The sequence below is a fragment of the Heterocephalus glaber genome, unplaced genomic scaffold, assembly GCF_053883595.1.
Source record: "Heterocephalus glaber isolate CG9 unplaced genomic scaffold, H.glaber_assembly_v1.0 deba00000122, whole genome shotgun sequence".
NCBI lineage: Eukaryota > Metazoa > Chordata > Mammalia > Rodentia > Bathyergidae > Heterocephalus > Heterocephalus glaber.
Window position 1 is genome coordinate 41,812,252 of NW_028258138.1, and position 20,572 is coordinate 41,832,823.

General features: G+C 32.3%; 1 protein-coding gene across 2 annotated transcripts in view; it reads left to right on the forward strand.

The window, feature by feature from the left end:
• The window catches only part of Epha3 (EPH receptor A3), a 382,701-nt gene that overhangs the window by 280,057 nt on the left and 82,072 nt on the right, over nt 1–20,572 (forward strand). The window contains exons 6-9 of one of the 2 annotated variants that reach the window (XM_004857918.3): nt 11,837–11,961; nt 14,385–14,547; nt 19,497–19,599; nt 20,229–20,296. In XM_004857918.3, the coding sequence (XP_004857975.1) occupies nt 11,837–11,961; nt 14,385–14,547; nt 19,497–19,599; nt 20,229–20,296 (459 nt within the window). The remainder of the gene's footprint in view (nt 1–11,836; nt 11,962–14,384; nt 14,548–19,496; nt 19,600–20,228; nt 20,297–20,572) is intronic. The other variant, XM_087214069.1, reaches the window with a different exon arrangement.

Sequence of the window (20,572 nt, forward strand, 5' to 3'; positions counted from 1 at the left end):
AAGACCACCTACACTGAAATAAACTTGTGAAAACTAAAAAGTTGTAAGAGAGCCTGTATGATTTTGCCAAAGATTTAATTTTTATTATGTGAATTTTTATTATCAGTTTGGTTTTATAGTTTCTACTCTGTTGTCTTTAATAGAAAATAATGAATTGAGAAAATCATTTCATTAAGAAAACAAGCAGGAAATATTGGCTAAGTAATACTACTTTAACTGGTTGAGGACTTGGGCTATTGAAAGTCCATAAAAGCAATTTTTAAAAATGTTATAATTCTGAGATTGTGCCCAAAGATATCATTGGCAAACTCAGAACTTAGGCATATTTCTACTCCCAAAGCTGAACCATGTCTACTGAAAGTCTTAAGATATTTAGAGACTTAATGAAGTTAGGAATTTCTCAGGCTATTTTTGACTCTCTCAGAAGAAAAATTCTATTGTCTCTATGTGGATTATTATGTCTCTGGAATGCATTTTTCTAAGTTTAGGCTTAGGCAATTACTTAGAACTGCAAAACACATATTTTGAAACAGAAAATAGTGAATGATGCATTTTAAAAATGAACACATAGCTCAATGCCAAAGTTATAGTTGAACTTCATTTGTCTCCAATTAAGAATGAAAGACAAGCAGATCCTGCATCAGTATATCTTCTGTGAAAAGAAAAAGCAGTAGGCTGAAAAATAAACACAGAAACAACTGACATTCTGATTGCTTTATTTAAGAATGTGTGATAGCCTAGGATAGGACTCACTAGATTCTTAACTCAAGAAATATGGGAAGTACTTACAGCCTTGTAAAGGATCTAAATACAGGAAAATATTGTAGAACATTCCAGACAATCCAAGGAACATTTCTTCCTAAAATATATTGTAGTGGTTTATAGTTAGATGTCGTCAAGAGTCTAATGTGCTCATAGGTTGGGTTTTTGGAAGATGATTGTATTATGGGACTTATAACTGACTTTTTTTCCTTAAATTATTTTATTGGTACATTTTAGGCATACAATTCATTTACATTTATCATTGGGTATTTGTACCTGTACATGATACGTCTTGGTTCTCATTTTTTTCCCATTATCTGTGCTCCCTTCACCCCCTCCACCCTTCCCTATTTACATAGACTTCGTTTCCATTTTTTTCTTTTCTCATAATTTTTCCTTTCCTCTCTTTCCTTTCCCCTTCCCCTCCCACTACCCCTACCCTTTTGGACCTTTTCTTGCTATTTCAAATTATCAATTATTCATTTTAATCATTTTAATCCTATTTACACTTTCAGTTTCTCACACAAGAGAAACTATTTGGTATTTACACATGTGTGTCCTATTTATTTCACTTAAGAGTATGGCCTCAATACACATCCATTTAGCTCATTCTTTGTTAGGAGTTGGGTTGGGGTCTGGCTGGAAGAGGCTGATCACCAGGGTGTGTTCTGAAGGGCATAGCTCTCTTCTTCATCCTCTCTCCACTCTTTCTGCTTCACTGTGGGTACAAACTGAGTTGCTATCCTCGATTATGCCCCTCTGCCATACTGTCTTGCCTGGGAGCCAGCTGACTATGGACAAACATGAGCCAAAAAATCCTGTCCGTTCTCCTTTCTGAGTTGTGGTGTCAGATACTGTGTCTCAGTGAGAAGAAAGTGGCTAAGATATATATTAATAAAGTATGTGTGTCTATGTGTGAGTGTATATATCCTTAAAAAGAATCTCAGTATTTATGATAGATTCACTAGTATGTGGCACTTTCCAAAACGGAGTTGTTATGAAAAATTTTTTTTTTTAATTTGCTCTACTTTGTATTACTTCTACTTAGATAATTTCTTATTTCTTAAATTAATCTATTTTAAGTAAACAATGTTTTAAATACAGCTGCTAATAAATATTAAACTTTCACGTTGAATCATTACACTTAGAATAAATCTATGATTTTCAGAGCCATGAAAAATTCATGCAAACATTGTTTTGGTTCTGTGAAGGTACGGATGACATTAAAATAAAGAGAATTTGAAATTTTAAAAAAGGAATTTGAAGGTCAATTGAGAAATAACAAAAAATGATTTTATCTTGAGTTCATACAATAAATATTTATGAGATGAACCCTCTTATCTCTTCTGCCCTCCCTTTTCTTTTCTTCCTCTCCAGTCTGAGATAGGAATGAGATTAGAAATTTTACCTGAACTCTTCAGTTTTCAAAACTATTTTAGTGTCTTTAAAATTCAATAATTAGAACTTTGGTGTGTTCTAGAAATTTAGAACTGAGACAATTAAATCTTGAATACACTCTATTAATAAAAAGTAACATAAATAAATCCTGGTCAAAATTCATTTTCAATGTATTATATTTTAGAATGTTTATTCTCCAGCACCACTGATTGGGTTGAGAAAATTAATTTTCTGTTTATTATAGAACTTATAGAAAGGTAAGAATGAAATAAATTTATAGAAAATGATTTCTCTCCTAGGCATATTTTAATTATAATTTTGATTTGACTTTTATTATTTTAACATCAGGAGAAAAATAGAATTTCTCATTCAAGGAAACCAGCCACAAATACATTGTCTTTTTATTCCAAATCTAACCAAATAGCATGACTAGATTTGTGCAAGCTTAACAATACCAATATGTAAGACTTGAAGACTCTGAGTGCTTACAATGGGAGTGCTTACAGTGCTTACAACTGTCAGAGAGGGAAGACATACTTGTAAGAAAAAAAATATAATTAAAACATAATTCAGTGGTCTAATTAATAGATGTAGGGATTAAGTCCTCTTTTATCTGTTTTTGGCTTACCATGGTTTGAGTGACATTTTGTTAACTGTGGTCTGAAAATATTAATGGAAAATTCATAAATTCTAGAATGTACACCATTCTGAGAAGTGCGACAAAATATCACACTGTCCCACTCCATCACACCTGGGATATGAATCATTTCTTTGTCTGGCATCTATATGCTATTATATGCTACCTGCAAGTGATTAGGTTGATTACTGCAGAATCATAGTACCTGAGCTCAAGTAATTCCTTATTTAATAATTATTGTTATTAATCTCCTACTTTGCCTACTTTATGAGCTAAATTTTATTATAGGTATGTTTGTTCAAGAAAAAAATGTAGTGGATATAGGGTTCAGTACTGTCCCTGATTTCAGTCATCCACTGGGAATCTTAAAAATTATTCCTTAGTTTAAGTGTATACTATGGTATTAAAACCCACAGAGGAAGGAGCTGATTATTGTCTAAAGGACTCAGCAAAAGCCTTCATAAGGGAATTATACTAACAATAGATTTTTAAAGATGAGTAGAAATGATTTTGCACATAGAAAAAGAAGAGATCTAGTGTTCTAGACAGATGAACAAAAGAATTATCTTTAGAGCCTTAGTTTTGAATGGAGAAAAATAATTCACAAGTACAGTGTGTATGTTGGAACCTCATAAGAAATAACAATGCAATAAATTTCACATTATGTATCCTATTAATATCTAGAAATTCCCAATTGTGTGCATTCCTGTTTCTTTCTATTGACTTCTTTAAAATATAGAACCCTATAAGCCCAGCATTCTTTGAGACCCTTAGAAAGACCTTCTCTTAAAAGAAATAAAAAGGGCTAGAGAAGTTGCTTAATGTATATATACATATTGTATACAGTAATACTTAGTTCATGAATGCTTCTATTCATGAGCAATTCAGCTCACAAACAGAAGCATTTGGAAAAATTTTGCTTTCATTTACAAACTGCACTGGGTGATAAACAAGGCTGTGGCCACCTTCCCTGCATGAACACAAAGATGACCATCTTCTCTAGAATTGTGGAATAAATTAAATGTTTGAACTGTGGTACCACTGCATATACATATATATTATATATATTTCTGGACCACTCTTCTGAGTTTGTCTGGTTGGGTAATGGAAGTATAACTTTGGAGTATATGTCTATACTTCCTCTCTGGCACTGTTCCACTGTTTTACTTTCTAGTTATCATTAACCGAACAGCTTTTGTCCTCCATGTCCTTCCCCCATGATGTTTCTGCCTTGGGGATAATCAATCATAGACTGAAACCATGAGCAAATTAAACATCTGTTCCTTTAAAACATAGGTGTTTTATATTATGTCTCAGTAAAGAGAATGCTGAATAATACACAAAAGTGGTACTAGAAAAGTGTGGTTATTTTTGTGCCTGCATCTAACTATGTGGTTTAGAAGCCTTTGAAACTGGTTTACAGGAGACGTTAGGAAAGAGTTTTCATGCCAAAGAATGCTGTAAGAAAGCTTGATGGGTGATTCTATTCAGAACTGAGGAGATTAGAATGTTGATAAAGATGGGGACAGTAAAGACCAGACATTTCTGGTGGGATCAAGGACTCTATTGGCAACTAGACTAGACGCCATGCACATTACAATCTGGTAAAAAACTTGTCCACATTTTGCCCATCTTCTGAGGGTTTTCAGAAGATTAAGACTAAAAGTAGTGGAGTGTTATCATGTAGAGAACATTTCAGGATGTCCCAATATTCAGGCTGTAGTATGAGTACATTTGGCCATTCTCATTCAGATTTATAGTGATATTTAGGGGTAAAAGCCAAAGAAGAAAATTTGAAAAGTTTAAATTTGGCCTAATAAGAGCTACATGTAAAGTTGAGACCAAAAGTGGTGTGGTTACTGAAGAAATTAAAAGAGTACTTTTTACAGAGATAACAAGAAAGATCTCATAAGGGCATCTCAGCAAGTAACTACCCAATGTACTCATGCAAAATGGTGCATGCTTGTAGTCCCCACTCTTGGGAGACTGAAAAAGAATTGCTACAAGTTTGAGGCCAGCCTGGACTACATAGTTAGTTCAAGGCCAGCCTGAACCATTTAGCAAGACTCTACCTCAAAAAGCAAAATGAAATAAAATAAACAGACAAACAGAAAAGGAAGAAAAACACTACTTATTATAGGCTCAAAGGAGCAAATATGTAAATCTTTCATTTGAGATGAGTCCATGGGCCATCTCCTTAAGAGAGAATACCTAGGGAATTGGATTCATGAGATTCATTTTAATCTAATCGGCCATATAGGCAGCAAGAGGTTATTGCTGCCATCATCCAAGGGTGCTTGGCTACTGCCCATGGTGTTGATAAACCTTCACTCTGTGATCATGTTACTGGCTTTACTGGCACGCAGCATTTAAGAGTCGTGGGGTCAGATGGGCATATACCTAGTTTTCAAAGGAAGGCTTAGGTGGACAGACAAGGAGCTCCTAACAGGGCAGTGCATGAAGCTGTAGGGATGAAGCTTAAGGTGTTGTGAGGAAGTCTGAGATTCCAAGAACATGAAATATCTGCCAAAGAAAACTGGAGGGCAATAATGGAGTGACCCCAAGTGAAAGGCTGTGTAGGCTGCAGCCAACAAGGCCATAGAGGTAGGCACATGCCTTCAGAACTCACAAGTCACAGCTGTATGTCCAGATATAGAGCTATAGGAATTAATGTTGGCCCTGATGGGTTTCAGTTTAGTTTGATTCTTCTTTATCTCCCTGCTTCTCCATTTTGGAATGGGAATGTATACCTTGTGCCATTGTAACTTGGGATTATGTAACTTGTTTTTGGCTTTTATAGATGTTCAGAATTTACCTTGAGAGTCAGAAGAGATTTTGATTTGGAATTTTAAATAATGCTGGATCTGCTAAGACTTTGAGGATGAAATTATTACATTTTCAGTTGTGTATAGAATAATTGTAGCATGTTAAGCAAAATTACAAATTTATTACTCTGTTTATTTGGAGATTAAATATGGTTTGAAGAAATATGTTTTGGTTATAGGTTGGTAAGAGGTGGTATGTGGCAGTTAGGACAACGTGCCAACTGGATTGGCTTTAGAATTTACCTGGATGATTGGTGGAGCCCACTTCTTGGTGTGTGCTGGTCATGGAGATGTGGTGTTAAGTGGGGTATCTCTCTCTCTCTTCATTGCTTCCTCTCTGACATGCTTCCTCTTCTATTCTTCCCAGCAGCAAATGAATAGGTTTACTCCTCTCTGTCTTTCTACCATGGTAGACTATGAAATCACATTTAACCTTTCCTTTTATGTTGTGGGTGTCAACTATTTATTTAGCACTTAGGAAATCTAGATTTGTAATTCTGAGGTTTTAAAGGAGAACATTAAAATTTCATTTGCTTTAAAAATTATACCTCATTAAATTGCATAGAAGGTTGAATTTCTGGAAAGACTGAGATGAAAGACAATAAATTAAATACAGGTGCAAAATGGCAAGGATTCAGAAGGTAGAGCCCATGGCAAACTAGGGGAATACATAAAGAAATATCACTCTGAAATTTCATACTGGGTACATTGCAAAAATGATGAGGCTTGAGGCCAGAAAAGTAAATTCCAGAGAATGCCAACTTTGGGAAAACCAGAGTAGCGATGGTAAGATACAGAACATTAAGCTTTGAAAAGTCATGTTAAATCAAACACAAAAGTGTTTCTGGATTTAATAGAAGTGTACAATTCTGAAAAAAAATGAGAAGGAAATGTTCTTAAGTGGCATTGTAATGAATGTCAAGGAATAATAAGGGAATAATGCTTTTGAAGGCATGTCTGATTCAAAAGAAAAATCTTTCAACCATTTGCTGCATGATATTTTCCCATGGAGATAATTTTTAAAAGCTTTGGCTCACTTAGAAAAGAAATAGTGAGGCCTTTTTGTTATTACTTTAACTTGTCCAATCTCTAAACCACAGAGATACCTCAGAGGTTCATTAGAAATTCGCAAACCCAGAAAAAGGAAAGTCCCAATAAAAGCAAACAAACCAAACCAGACCCTTTAGGAGCTGAATTTTGAAGTTTTGACTTCGTGTTTCTAAGGAAGGGTTATATTTTAGTTGAAGAATAATAGTAAATGTAGCTTTAAAAACACCATAGTTAAAATAATGAATCCTTTCCATGCCTGTCAGCTTTGCCATACGCAAGTATTAAGCATGATTCTAATACAAATTGTGAATAAAATAGGTCCCATTCCCAAGCAGTCTTTACAAGGAAAACTTTTTGTGTGTGTGTAGTAGTAATTTTGCTTCTCTGTTGTAACTTGTTTTTCTGTTATTTCATTAGGTATAGACAATGACCCAGGTTACATCAACAGTGAGAGCAAATTGTACCCTTTCGCCACAAATAAGAGAAGGGAAAATCTTTTTGAGAAAGTTATTTTCTGCCCTTTGACTGAGATTCACTTTTTAAGTATTGAGGCTCATACATCTCTATATAATATCTCTGACCTGGTTATTGCATGTTATTGTTGATACAAGAAGCTTCATTGCTTGGCCTAGAACTGGGGAAAAAACATCCCATGAACTCATCAACTTTGCTCCCCAGAAAGTGATGTCTTCTTGGAAGAGAAATGGAAAAACAGAAAAACACTTTGATTCCAGTTCTCACAAGTCAGAGTATTAGATAAGATATGGTGAAAATATGTTTCTAGTTGTCTATTATGACAAAAGAAATCCAAGGTGTGATTGAAAGATGCATTGAATAAGTTTTTTAAAATGTTACAGGAAAAGACATGTTAATCCCCCTCAAAATTTCATCCATTAATTGGACAGAGTTATCCCACTGTTCTTGGCACTTTCTGAAGCATTTCTGCAAATCTTCTGTGGTTGTCTTTAGTTGTACTCTTAAGGCTGGCTCAATGTCCTGAGTCCATTCAAGAAGTTTAACTTCATGATCATTTTGACTTTTGGGAAAAATCAGAAGCAGCACGGTGACAGATACGGTGTCTAAGATAGATGAGTGCACATCATAATGTTTTTATTTGACAGAAAATTTCCACAAATATTTTCTCAATAAAGTATTTTAGAAAATACATTGATTGTTTAAATTTTAAAATAGTTAATACAGTAAGAAACACATTATTTACCTAAAAATATTCAAAATATTCTCCCTCACTTTGAACATAATTATAGTTCTTAGCAATGGGTCTTTTAATGCAATTTTAAAAAATTTAAACTTCAACATATCTTTTCAATCACCTGTGTACTTTATAGAACAATGAATTGTAAGAATCATGAGCAAATCTAACACAGCAAGGTAAGATTTTTGAGTACTCAAGTGTTTGGAAGTTTATAGTAGGATAACATACATCCAGAAAATCTTCCTAGAGGATAATTAATTGTGCAATTGATGAGCTACCCTTTTCCTTCCAAACTTCATTCTTTTCTGTTGTATATGTGTTCTTTTGAAGAAGTATTTTAGTTAAATATAATCATTAGATATCACTCTTACAACTATATCATGTCTCATTCTTTTGTTTCTTTTAACAAAGGATAAATATGTTTGTATTCAGAATAACAAAAGTTCAGAATCAAATATTACCTCAAATAATAATGCAACAAAATGTATTTTATATGTCAAAGCATTATTTTTAATTTTAAAAAAAATATTATCTTCACCTGATGCAAGTTATCTTTTCACTGTTTTTTTTTCTCCCTAGAAAACTTCCCATTTCATAATCTGTATAAATGCCTGGTCCACTTTCTTAGTGTCCTACTCTGGCACCAACTTTTCTCTTTTAATAAGAGGAACATTTTAGTAATTTCTTAGATTATAGGCACACAGTTAAAATTCAATACTGACCTGTTGAAATATTTGACAGTACTTACTATTTTAGCTTATACATCAGCAAGTTTATAAAATGAAACCTATCTTTCTCTTTCATCTTAATTTTTCCTTCTAGCTCCCAGCATTTCTCCTCATTCTATATAACCATTACTCTTCCTTCTTACAAATCACAAGTTTAAAAAATAAAGAAATGAGAAAAAATTAAACAAATCTATCCTACAATGTATATAACAATGCCATTTTCATATAGAAAAAACTTGGAAATTTTCCTACAGATTTTGAAATTAATAACTGAACAAAACATACATCGACACTTGAAAATTAACAAAAAAAGTATCCTGTATCACTCTTTATTATTAAAGATTGAAATTATAATCCAAGAAGACCTTGTTCAAATGGGAAGGGGAACAAGAAAGGGGAGGGGGAAGGGAAGGAAGGGGAAATTTTTAAAAAGGGTATTTTAAAAAAGAGAATTGAAGGAAAAATAATGGAGACTCATCTGTAAATGAGGAGAGGAACAAAGGTTTAAGAGAGGATGGGAAATAGGGAAAAAAAGAATTAAGATATATTATGTAGAGGTACAAATTCTCCATGATAAATGTGATTATTATGTATGGCAAACATGTAGTAATAAAAAATAAATTTAGAAAAGAAAAAAATAATATGAATTACAAAGTGTTCTAAGAAATTTTATTTTAAAAACTGATACAATAAGGTGCCCGCATGCTAATTATCTTTATGAGTATGTGTTATAATATCTCAAGATTATTTATAAGGGTGCAGAAAAATAATTTCTGTAAATGTTTAGTAATATTACAATATTGATGACCATTACCTAAAAGTAATGGGCTTCCAGCTGGTGTACTGGGTTGAACTGTGCTGAAATACAGCCAGCACGAGGGGCATGTATTAAAAGAGCAGAACAAATGACTTAACAGGGGTCTAAAAGCGGCGATCAGAAAAGGTTCATTTAACATAGAGATGGCACAAGCTTCAAGCAATTGCCTTTACTTAAGTAAGTGTGGAATTACAAAAGGCTATTTATTACAGGCCAAAGGGGCCCTGCAAATTTAACAGTTATAAAGTCTTGTTCAGGGCAGAAGCAGTAAAACTTGGGCAGACTCCCAAAACAGCCTGCAAAGCTTCTATTAAAAAGTTAATATAATCCTTGTTGTAATTGTTTGGCAAAATGATCTTTTCTTTCTATTATTTGTTAAAGAAGAGATAGTATACCTGGTTATTTTCCAAAACTTCTTTGAAATGTATTTTAACCATTAGGAAAAATAAAATTTTTGTTTGGTAAGGAATTAAACCCAGGGCTTCATGGGTTTAAAAGTAAAGTATTTCAACATTAAGTTTCTTTGAAATGCTTTGTAAGCATACATTAAAAGTTACACTATTAATGCATTTGCTTCAGCAGACAAATTAGTGGAATTTCTCCATTGTTTGTTCAAGAAGCAAAATTTGGTTCCCAGACAATCAGCTACCTTTTTTTCATCAGCAATTGGAAAAGAAATTGATTTTTCTAAGGATTAGGGTAAATAAAAAGAAAATTCTCAAATATTCAACATTGTGGTATTAATTTCACTGATATGTTTGTACACATCAAATATATTTATAAAACATCAATCAAAATTTAATGGAAATGACTTTGGAATCAACTTCAGAGTGACAAACCACAGGGATGGGTGATGATACCAATTTGAGAACTAAAACAGAAGAATATGGAATAGATGAGGTGTATATGGAAAACATGTCATTAATGTACATAAATGGATATTAATTGGTAATGGAATAAATTTGAGAATAACAAAATGAATTTACTTTTCCACAGGAAAAGCAAAATCTACACTTTTCCTTGGTAAAAGAGTAAGTGATCATTTCCAGACCATTAGGATAACAGTGCTTTAATTAGAAAAGACTTAAGAGAATCTTAAAAACAATAAAAACAGGTGAGTGGGAACTTTATGTCAATGGATTCTCACTGAAGTATCACAAATCAGGATAAATGAAGACAATGTTTTAAGAGAGAAATATAAATGAAAGGCAGGTATAAATATAAACAATTTGAATGAGTTGATGCATGTAAATGCAGTTGATGAATGCAAATGTTATTTTGTGATAATCATAATAATCTTGTGATAATCAAAACAACAAATATGGAACCTGTATGGCTAACTTTTGTGAGGAATATACCTATATGGGTTCAAATAGTTATTGATTTGAGCAAATTTATAAGAAATATGTTCTTAAACAATATGACAGTTAATATATATCAAAATCAATGTTTTGTGTTTGTGATTTGGTTTTCTGTGTTCCATGAGGGTAGAGTGCCACTGCATTCTTGTGAGACATTTCAGTGGAGTATATACCAAGTTGAGATTTCAAACCAGAAGTACACTGATAAATACTATGCACTTTCCTTTTTAATGGGAGAATTTGATATAGTAAATCACTAAAAATATATTTAATCTTTATTAAGAAATGAAAATGACTCTAAGAAATCTGAACCAAAAAGTTCTTAATTGATATTCTGTACATGTGAAAATACATAAGAAAACATAGCAAATATAGTCACCATCAAACAAGATATTCAGAATATGTAATACATATAGTAGACATTTTGTTGTATTTTTCAAATATTTTAAAATAAAAATGCAAAAGTAGAAGACTGTTGTTTTCTTGATATGTATATTGATGGGTCAGAGATTTTTTTTGCCAGGAATCAATCATATCTATTTAACAATACACTGAATATTATCATTACCTATAGATACCATGCAACTCTTTGTGTATCAAGGATTCCAGTCTTCTTATAGGGTTGCATATGAAAATGCTATCAAAGAACTAAAGAATCTGGCATTAATAACTTTGCAGCATTATAACAAATAGGTAGTACTGATATTTTGTTCTTTTTTAATACATCAAAAATATTTCATTGTTTACATTATAGTAGCAGATTGAAAACATCTGCTCACTTGCCACTAGTCCTCCAGCAGCAGAACATCTCAGCTCATTTTCCATAGGCTTACTTGTACTGGGGCTATAATCCAGCTGCTGACCCTGGATATGGGGCTAGATTAATACTCAAGAGCCTTGGAAATGGAAATAGTGCTTTCCTGCCAAAGATTTAAACTCTGATGGACTCCATTTGTTTGTTCCCCTCTTCTCTGCTCTTGTCAAAGCCCTCCCCAACTTAATAACTTGTTTTCTTCCACCGTCCCCTCCCTTGCTCTTTCTCCAGCTCCATCACCTGTCATGACAATTAAGAAAGATAGGACATCCAGAAACAGCATCTCTTTATCCTGGCAAGAACCTGAGCATCCTAATGGTATCATTTTGGACTACGAGGTCAAATACTATGAAAAGGTGGGGAAGCGATGTTACAAGGTTGAGTTATATAAGGAAGATTATTATCTCATGACCCATGCTCTCGTAAAGAAACCAATGATATAGCTAATAAGATATAGAGCTCAATTGAAAACCATGGTCCAGTGACCCTCTTGATTTATAGGCAGAGTGGGTCTTAGAAATTGTGTTGTCAATACGCATAATCTCTCTTCTACAGCAATAAGTAGTGTCAAAGATATCATTTCCAAAATAAAGCCAGTTAATTATAACGGTAGACAGGACATATATGTCTTTGACTCCAAGATCCTTGGTCATTAACAATTTTATAGTGATTCCTTAATTTTTTGATGAACTTACCATTCTTTAGTTCATTGCCTCAAGCATGATTTTCTGACCTTCATATTCACATGAATTTCATTTAATACAGATAGGAAACTTGGCATCAATAACAAAAGCATTGTATTACTGAACTGGTAATGAAAGGTGTTCTTTACTATGTAGAAGAAAATTTAGAAGTTGAGGGTGGGTGGATAAATTTGTCTCACATCATAAAACTATGGTGCAATAATGGAATTATTAAAAATGTGCACATCAAATGATTATACATAGAATTCAGAAAGTGACATTTTATCATTCTAACACTTATTTCCCCCTTTTAAATTATAAGGAAGCCTGAAAGCAAGATATATTTGAACTTTATCATCAGATGTGGTTCTTTTTATAGCTACTCATGTGAACAGAATATATTTGTGTATCTGCTGCAGTTTATGAAGTATTTTAAAGTGGATTACAAACAAGCTGTGCATTTATACAGCATTTTACATTTACAGAATATTTCTGCATGTATTATTCAAATATGTGCTGTGTAATAATCTCATGAAAATTGGTAAATATGTTCTTTACCTTAAAAATAAGAAAACTAAGAGTCATTGACATTGGATAAATTTCCCATGGCCACACTGCTCATAAACATTAGGTTTCTGCTTTGAATCCTGACATCCATGGTTTCTCATTTATTGTGTGCACTCCCACCCTATATTGTGTACCTTCTCCAAGATAATTAGAAGTATAGGAACCATTGGTATGATCAGTTATACTGAGGAACAGTGTATAATATACTTTTGCATGATCCAGTTATTTCCTTCATTGAAGTTAATGTATTTCACAAGTATGATGTCTTGTTTTTATGCTCTTTGGTACCGAGAAAAGAAAAAAGGCTCCTTTTCATTAGAAGAAAATGAGTTTGCATAAATTTAATTATGGCAAAATCCCAGGAGGGATAAGTTTTATGGTAGCCAAACATTCGTTTGACTGTGATTTTCTATTTTTAAAAGTATTACAGAATATACTGTGTAGATTTAACAATCTATATGCTATTGATGATCCAAAAAATAAAAAGAAAATTAATTTTGTACTTCAAGTCAGGCTAGATTAAAGAACTAGGAGAAATGCAAATTTAGATTTGTGATGTTGATTCTAAAATACAATTGACTATTTGCAAACATGAAAAATATTTTCAAACTTATTTCAAGTTCCACTAACAAAATATACATTGTTATTAATTTTAAATTCACTCATAATAATGAATAGTGACTGATTCTGAATACTTGCTCAATAATTTTTAATGATTGAAATACTGTAATTATTGATAGAAAAATGTATTCAACACTTTCAATATTTAATATAGTAACTCAATTGTTACCTAACATATAGCCAGCATCTTTAGCTAAAAAAATCTATAATTAATTATCATATATATGAGAAGAACAATAAGATTCTGCATAAATTAAATTTTTATGAACAAGGCTTGGGACTAAGATTTTACTGTTAGTGTGCAGGATGTGAATTTCCTAATATGCAATGTGAATCTCCTAGAGGAGATCTTCATGGGAGAATATTTCTTAAATTTGACCTGAAGATATTTGTCTCTACTAAATGACATTGACTTGGCTTGAGTAGAACCCAAATATAGTTACACTGAGAAAATTTGAGCCAAATATTTAACCTTAATTTTTATATTTGATATTTGAAAATTAATAGAAACATTTTCTATTTGAGATTCAGTAGGATATTCCTATTAGGATTAATTCAAAGGTATATTTTCTTCTTTGTCAGTTTATTAAATTTAGTTGCAAGTTTTCTCTTAAATTTGAAGGGAATATATTGTCCCTCACATACTTACTATTTAGTATGAATAAAATCTAACTTAACAGTTAATGAGTATAACTCATTATCTCTAAATTAGAAAGTGCTGTAAATATGTTCATTGTTAAAAGAATTCCTCTATTGTATCCAGGTGGTAAAATACCTGACATCATTTTTTCATCCATTATATGTTCTACATTAGAATCTCAAAGAAATGACTTTGAGTGGCTCATTGTTTGTCAATTGACAGCATTATGAAAATTTGATATTAACATGGTTTTTTTCTTACCTCAAAGCAGGAACAAGAGACAAGTTATACAATTTTAAGGGCAAGAGGCACAAATGTCACCATCAGTAGCCTCAAGCCTGATACCATGTATATATTCCAAATCCGAGCCCGAACTGCAGCTGGATATGGGACTAACAGCCGCAAGTTTGAGTTTGAAACTAGTCCTGACTGTATGTATTACTTCAATTTCGTATTCAGGGGGCAGGGGTGTTGCAAAAAGCTCCTCATATGCTGCTTTCACTCTAAGTATTAACCAAGTGTCATACATTGAGCATATATTGATAAAGACCTTTAGCAATTTGCCTAACATCATATCTGTGTATTTGTGTTTGTATGGGTATGCATTTGAGTTCTTTTTTTCCTTTACAAATCAAACACACTTTCTATGGCTTCAAACACTTCAGGTTTTCTATTAGTCATAAATTGCTTTTGAGGAATGTTGTTTACTATGATTAAAAACCCTCAGTCCTTGTAAATCCAGATGTTCCAAGTCCGTTGCATGATTCAGTGAACTACAAAAAAGAAACTTGATGATCCATGAGGTTTTTAATTTTGTTCTAATTTTTAGCATATTCAATCACACTTAACAGCAAATAAGGAATTTCTAAAATGTTTTTATCATTTCTTTTATGTTCACAAGCAATTTGGACAGCCTATCTGACCCTGAGTTTGACTAAAATTTGCAAGTATTATTTTCCCAGTAAGTTTTCTTTCCTTAAATTCATTTATTTCATATTTTAAAATTCCTTGGCCAAAATAGACTTAAAATAGACTTTTCAAAGAGGTAATATCATAACTTTGCTTACTAATATAAAATGAATTCAAATAAAATATTTTATTTGACTTATTAAGAAGATATTCATAAGCTAAGACAAAGTTTGAAGAGATGCATCCACACACTTACATGCAGATTTCTGTGAGTGTGCACATGCACATAAATGGTTAGGTGATAAAGAACACTTAAAAATTTCATATGTTTCATAACACTAGAACTGATTAATGTATTATGGAGGAAATGAAAATAATGATTAAGATAATCTTTTCTACAGGCTATAAACCAATTCTATCTCTAATGAATAAGTATCATATTAATAGGAAAAATTATATATATATATCATCTATATATAAACCTATCTATATATATATCATTGATATATCTATATCTATATCTAGAGAGAGAGAGAGATCATTAACAGATTTCTATACCTGAAACTCACAGTTCCAAAACATCCTAGGAATAAGATAAAAGATGCACACCCTTTAGAATTAGATTCTCTTGGACAGGTCCAGCAATATCCAATACTCTATTGAAGAAAAACTCAGTAATTTCCTGACAATTCTAATTTGCCATTTTTTTGAAACATCTATATTCTCTATTTTTAAATGTTTTTTCTTGAAATAAAATCACACTATTATTCATATGAGAATATTTTATGCCCAAATTTCTTAAGTAGTGTGAACCTTCAGAACTGATAAAAAATAATAAAAACAGTTAATATGATGGAATGAATATTTTAGGACATTTTTGTCAATTAGGAATGTTGCTTACAAAAATCAATTCTAACTTCTGCAAGGTATTAAGAGTGTAAAGTTTTTGGAAATTATCAGTTCACAGCAGAACTATCATGATTCATCTACATAAAGGAGAACTACCACCCTCAAATGCATAAATCTGTATTTAAAGACTCCTCCTAATGCTCTTATGATGAAGCGAGCATGGAGAAGCCACTCTCTGAAGATATTAAAAATGAAACATTGGGCCGGGGATTTAGCTCAGTGGTTTTGCCGCTTGCTGAGGAAGTACAAGGACCCGAGTTGGATCCCTGGTACCAAAAAAAAAAAAAAAGAAAGAAACATAAAATCTCATGAAAGTCATTGTAAACTAGGTTTAAAATAAATTTTAAAAAATTAGATGTCTTGATAAGATTTAATTGAAGCTTAACATTAATATTTCTGTCTTTCTGAAATGCTTATGTGTTGCAAAGTCTTATCCTTTTGAAATAACTGCAAATTGAATCTTTCACACTTATAAAGGGGTATTAGAATCACTAGCAACAATAGAATCTGTATTTGATATGGTATGAGGGATGTCAAATTACACAAGTAAGTAAAGCAAATATTTATGATATCTTGTGATGGGAATTAGGCATCTTGAGGGTGAGAAAGTCAAATCATCATTAGATAAGTAACTATAATGTTGATGTGGATTTAGAATTTCCATCTAAAAGTATATGATACTAACCAGCACTTAATGTTTTCTAGTAAGTATATTTACACAATAAACAACAAATTCCAAAATTTTAATATAAATTTTTGCTACAGATATTCCTGAATTAAAAATTATGCATGGACTTCTAATAAGGCCTCAGTATGGGGGTTAAGAAAACATCAGTTTAGCTGTTGGAAGTATAGCTGAGACATAGAGCATTTACTTAGCATATGTGAGTCTCAGTGTTTGATCAGTAACAGCACATACACTTGCGTACACACACACACATACTCACTCACACACACACACACACACACACACAAACTTCCAGTGAGGAAAAAATTGAATTCAGGGTTTATGCTTTGTACCCAAGAAAAGAATAAATAATGTAAGAGTTAAAAGTGAGGAATTTGGAGCTGATTTGCATGTATTACAATGACCTTGAAAAGTTACTTCAATGCTATATTCATCAATTTCTCTACTTGGAAATCGGAGATCATATGTGTAACTCATGCAGATTTATAGGTTGATGTTGATTAAATTATTTACTATTTGTAAAGTAAATAAAATATTATCTGATATAGCAAGTACTCACTACGTAGGATGAGAGTGTGTGTATCTATGTACATGCAAGTGTATGTGCTTGGCTTAGTTTATTTTGGGGTATTACCAGTTTATCAGAGTGTGGGTAACTTTTAAGAAAGAGGAATTTATTTCTCTCAACTCAGGAAGGTGGAAAGTCCAAGATCAAGCACTGGCGTTTGGCAAGGGCCCTCTTGCTGTATCCCTATATGATGGAAAGTGAATAGTCACAAAGGGATGAGCAGTGTAATCTTCACCAAATGCACTCCTGCAAGCCTGTTTTATATGGACATTAATCTATTCATGGAGGGAGAGCCCACATGGCCTAAGTACCTCCCATTAGGCTCCATTTTCCATTATTACTGTATTAACACTCAAGTTTCTAACATGAATTTTTGCACAGGACGCCATAGAAATGTATGTGTGTGTGTGTTTTGTGATTAATAAAATAGTTCATAATTTGAAGATTCAAAGAATAAAAAATATAAAAAAATCTGTGCAAAAGCTGAGCATTGGAGTTGGAGAATTCCATTCAATATTACTATCCAAGAAAATGAGCCCAAGGACAATTAAATTAGGATTCCTAAATACCTCACACCTGCTTTTCATTGTTTCTAAAGAGTGTGCATTAACCCGAATCTTTTGGACCCTATTATTATGGTGCATTAAAGCAGCCTGTCAAAGGTATAACAGAATCATTATATGGAAAACTTTGTATACCAAAATACAGAATTTCATAGGAAATAGAGTACTTTTCGACATTTTGTACTTCCGAATCATATAAAATATAGATGCTTATTCAGAATTTACTATGTCTATTATTGTTTTAAATGTTTTAGTTATATTAACCTTTTTAATCTTCAAGCAACCAATTTATGTCACATAGCATAGAAGTATCAATCTAGGCATTTCACCTCACTCGTAACTAACCACTCTTCAGGGAGAAAAAGCCCACAATATATGTCTGATGGATTAAAATGGAAGGTGATGAGGAGCAATGGGAATAATTGGCTTGCAGGAAAATAAATTCCATTTGAATTTTTAAGAAAGGAAACATTTATCAATGGTTAGCAATATACCACTTTAAATTATAAGACAACTACAGAGTACATCAAAATTATGCATTCAAATGTTTACTAATTTCAGTAACAAAAGTGATCTAATTTGGTTTTGGGTTTTATTGTCTATAATTCATATATATTTCGAGCTGAAGGAAACTATAAAGAAATCTAAATGCCATATTTTACAGAAAAAGAAACAAAATTCTTTCTCTTGTAGTGTTTTCCCTGTTGGTGTCATTGAGCTTTTTTAATTTTTATAAATTGGTTAATCAAAATGGCCAGAGAATTTAAAACCTCTACAAATTATTATAATATATCAAATGAATAGTGTGAGTAGGCTTATTATTATATGTTTATGAAGAATTCTTGGAACACTAGGCTAAGCAAGTTTTATAAACTAGTCAAAGATCTATAGCCTAAAGAAAGAGATGTATTGTATTGTGCATATTTATGAAGCACAATGTTAAATTTTGATAAATGTGCACACTGTGAAATGACTAATAAAGTTAATTACTGTATATATATCACCTATTTTTTTGTGAAATGAGGTCATTTAAAACCTTGAAATATTCAACGTTATTATTAACTACATTCACTTTGCCATGTAATAGATTTTGAAAACTGAAATTTTGTTCCTTTTGTTGGTGTCCATTCTCACCCCTATCCCAGCTCTGGCAACCACAAATATCTTCTTTACTGTTATAAGTTAGACTTTTTAAGATTCCTGATAAAAGGGAGAACACAAAGTATTTGTCTTTCTGTGTCTAGTCTAATTCACTTAACATGATGTCCTCCAAGGTTATTCATGTTGTAGCAAATGAAATACCACTTTTTGAAATAAATACAGATATTCAAGGGCAAATAACCTTAATTAGAAAGGATTTATATTTTTGTACTGGGAAATAATTATCTATTCACTGTATTCATTCTGATAACTTCGATTTATCCAATGAGTTTCTTGCTAAACAGAACAGAGACCAGTCCAGTCATATTTACTTCAATAGGCAGCCAAGTATTGTTGATTGATGGTTCAAAACAAAGTTGCTTTATTGTTAAATATTAATTTTAATTGTGAATTGGAAAAAATATCAAAAATAATCATTGGAGTATTTTTACAATAAATAAAGTTTTTCAACATTGTAGCAAAAATTCAGTCACTTTTCACATAGAAGTAAAACAGGGAACTCAACTTATACTGTGTGTCCTATACACATTAGTCATGATGTGATAATGCTTGTTCTTTTCGTGTTTTTTTCTCTTCTCACAGCTTTCTCCATCTCTGGTGAAAATAGCCAAATGGTAATGATTGCCATTTCAGCAGCAGTAGCAATTATTCTCCTCACTGTCGTCATTTATGTTTTGATTGGGAGGTGAGTTCACAGCCTGTTTTATTATGTATTTTCATTATTGCTTTCCTTACTGCCTTTAGTTGCTGGTAAAATTTGGAGTGGTCAATAAAGTTTATTAACAAATAAAAATGCCTCACTTTATATTCTAGGTCCTTCTTTTTTCCCGCCATCCTTAGTTTTGGTTTTCCTTTCTCCATTAATTCCTGCCCCCACCCTCTAACAAACCGCTTTCCTCTTTTGACCCTACTCCTAGTTTCTAAGTACGTCTTTTTCCAATTATCCCTTCACTCTTCAAATCAGCCCGGATTACCTTGACACTTTCTCACCCAAAACACAGGCAACATTGCCCAGCAGTAATCATTACCAATGGAGACTTTACCTTCATTCATTCTAACAGTAGTTGTTAAAAATACTATAAACACATACTAAGGCCACTATAAAAACTGAACTAGAGGGGTCTTCTCAGTGGGGAAGCAACTCTACATGTCTTCTCATTAGGTAGTTTTTCAGAGTCCCCTGGAAAAGAGGTTTTCTATTGAAAATTTTAAAAATATGAAGTCAATAAGCTTGAAACAAGCTTTACTTTTTGCGCCTTGAATAATTTGAACATATATAATTGTTTGAATTATAATCTTCTTATGTTCTCTTAGGTTCTGTGGCTATAACAAGGCAAAACATGGTGCAGATGAAAAAAGACTTCACTTTGGGAATGGACATTGTAAGTTTTAAACTTTGTTTTGTTTCAACATTTTAGTTTTAGCCATTCTTGATTTATAGTTGGATAATTTGCCCTAGATAAAGAGAATTCAAAAGTAGTTTTATGGAAATATTGGGTAAATTAAATTTATTTTAAAAGGAGAAGGAAATTCATGGCTCTGCATTAAGTAATTTTTACATGGCTAAATTTCAGCATGCATAAAGTGAAGGGCAACCTGTGGTTTATATTCAAATAATGCACATGATGAGTAGTATGAATTGTAGTCAGCTCTGCATG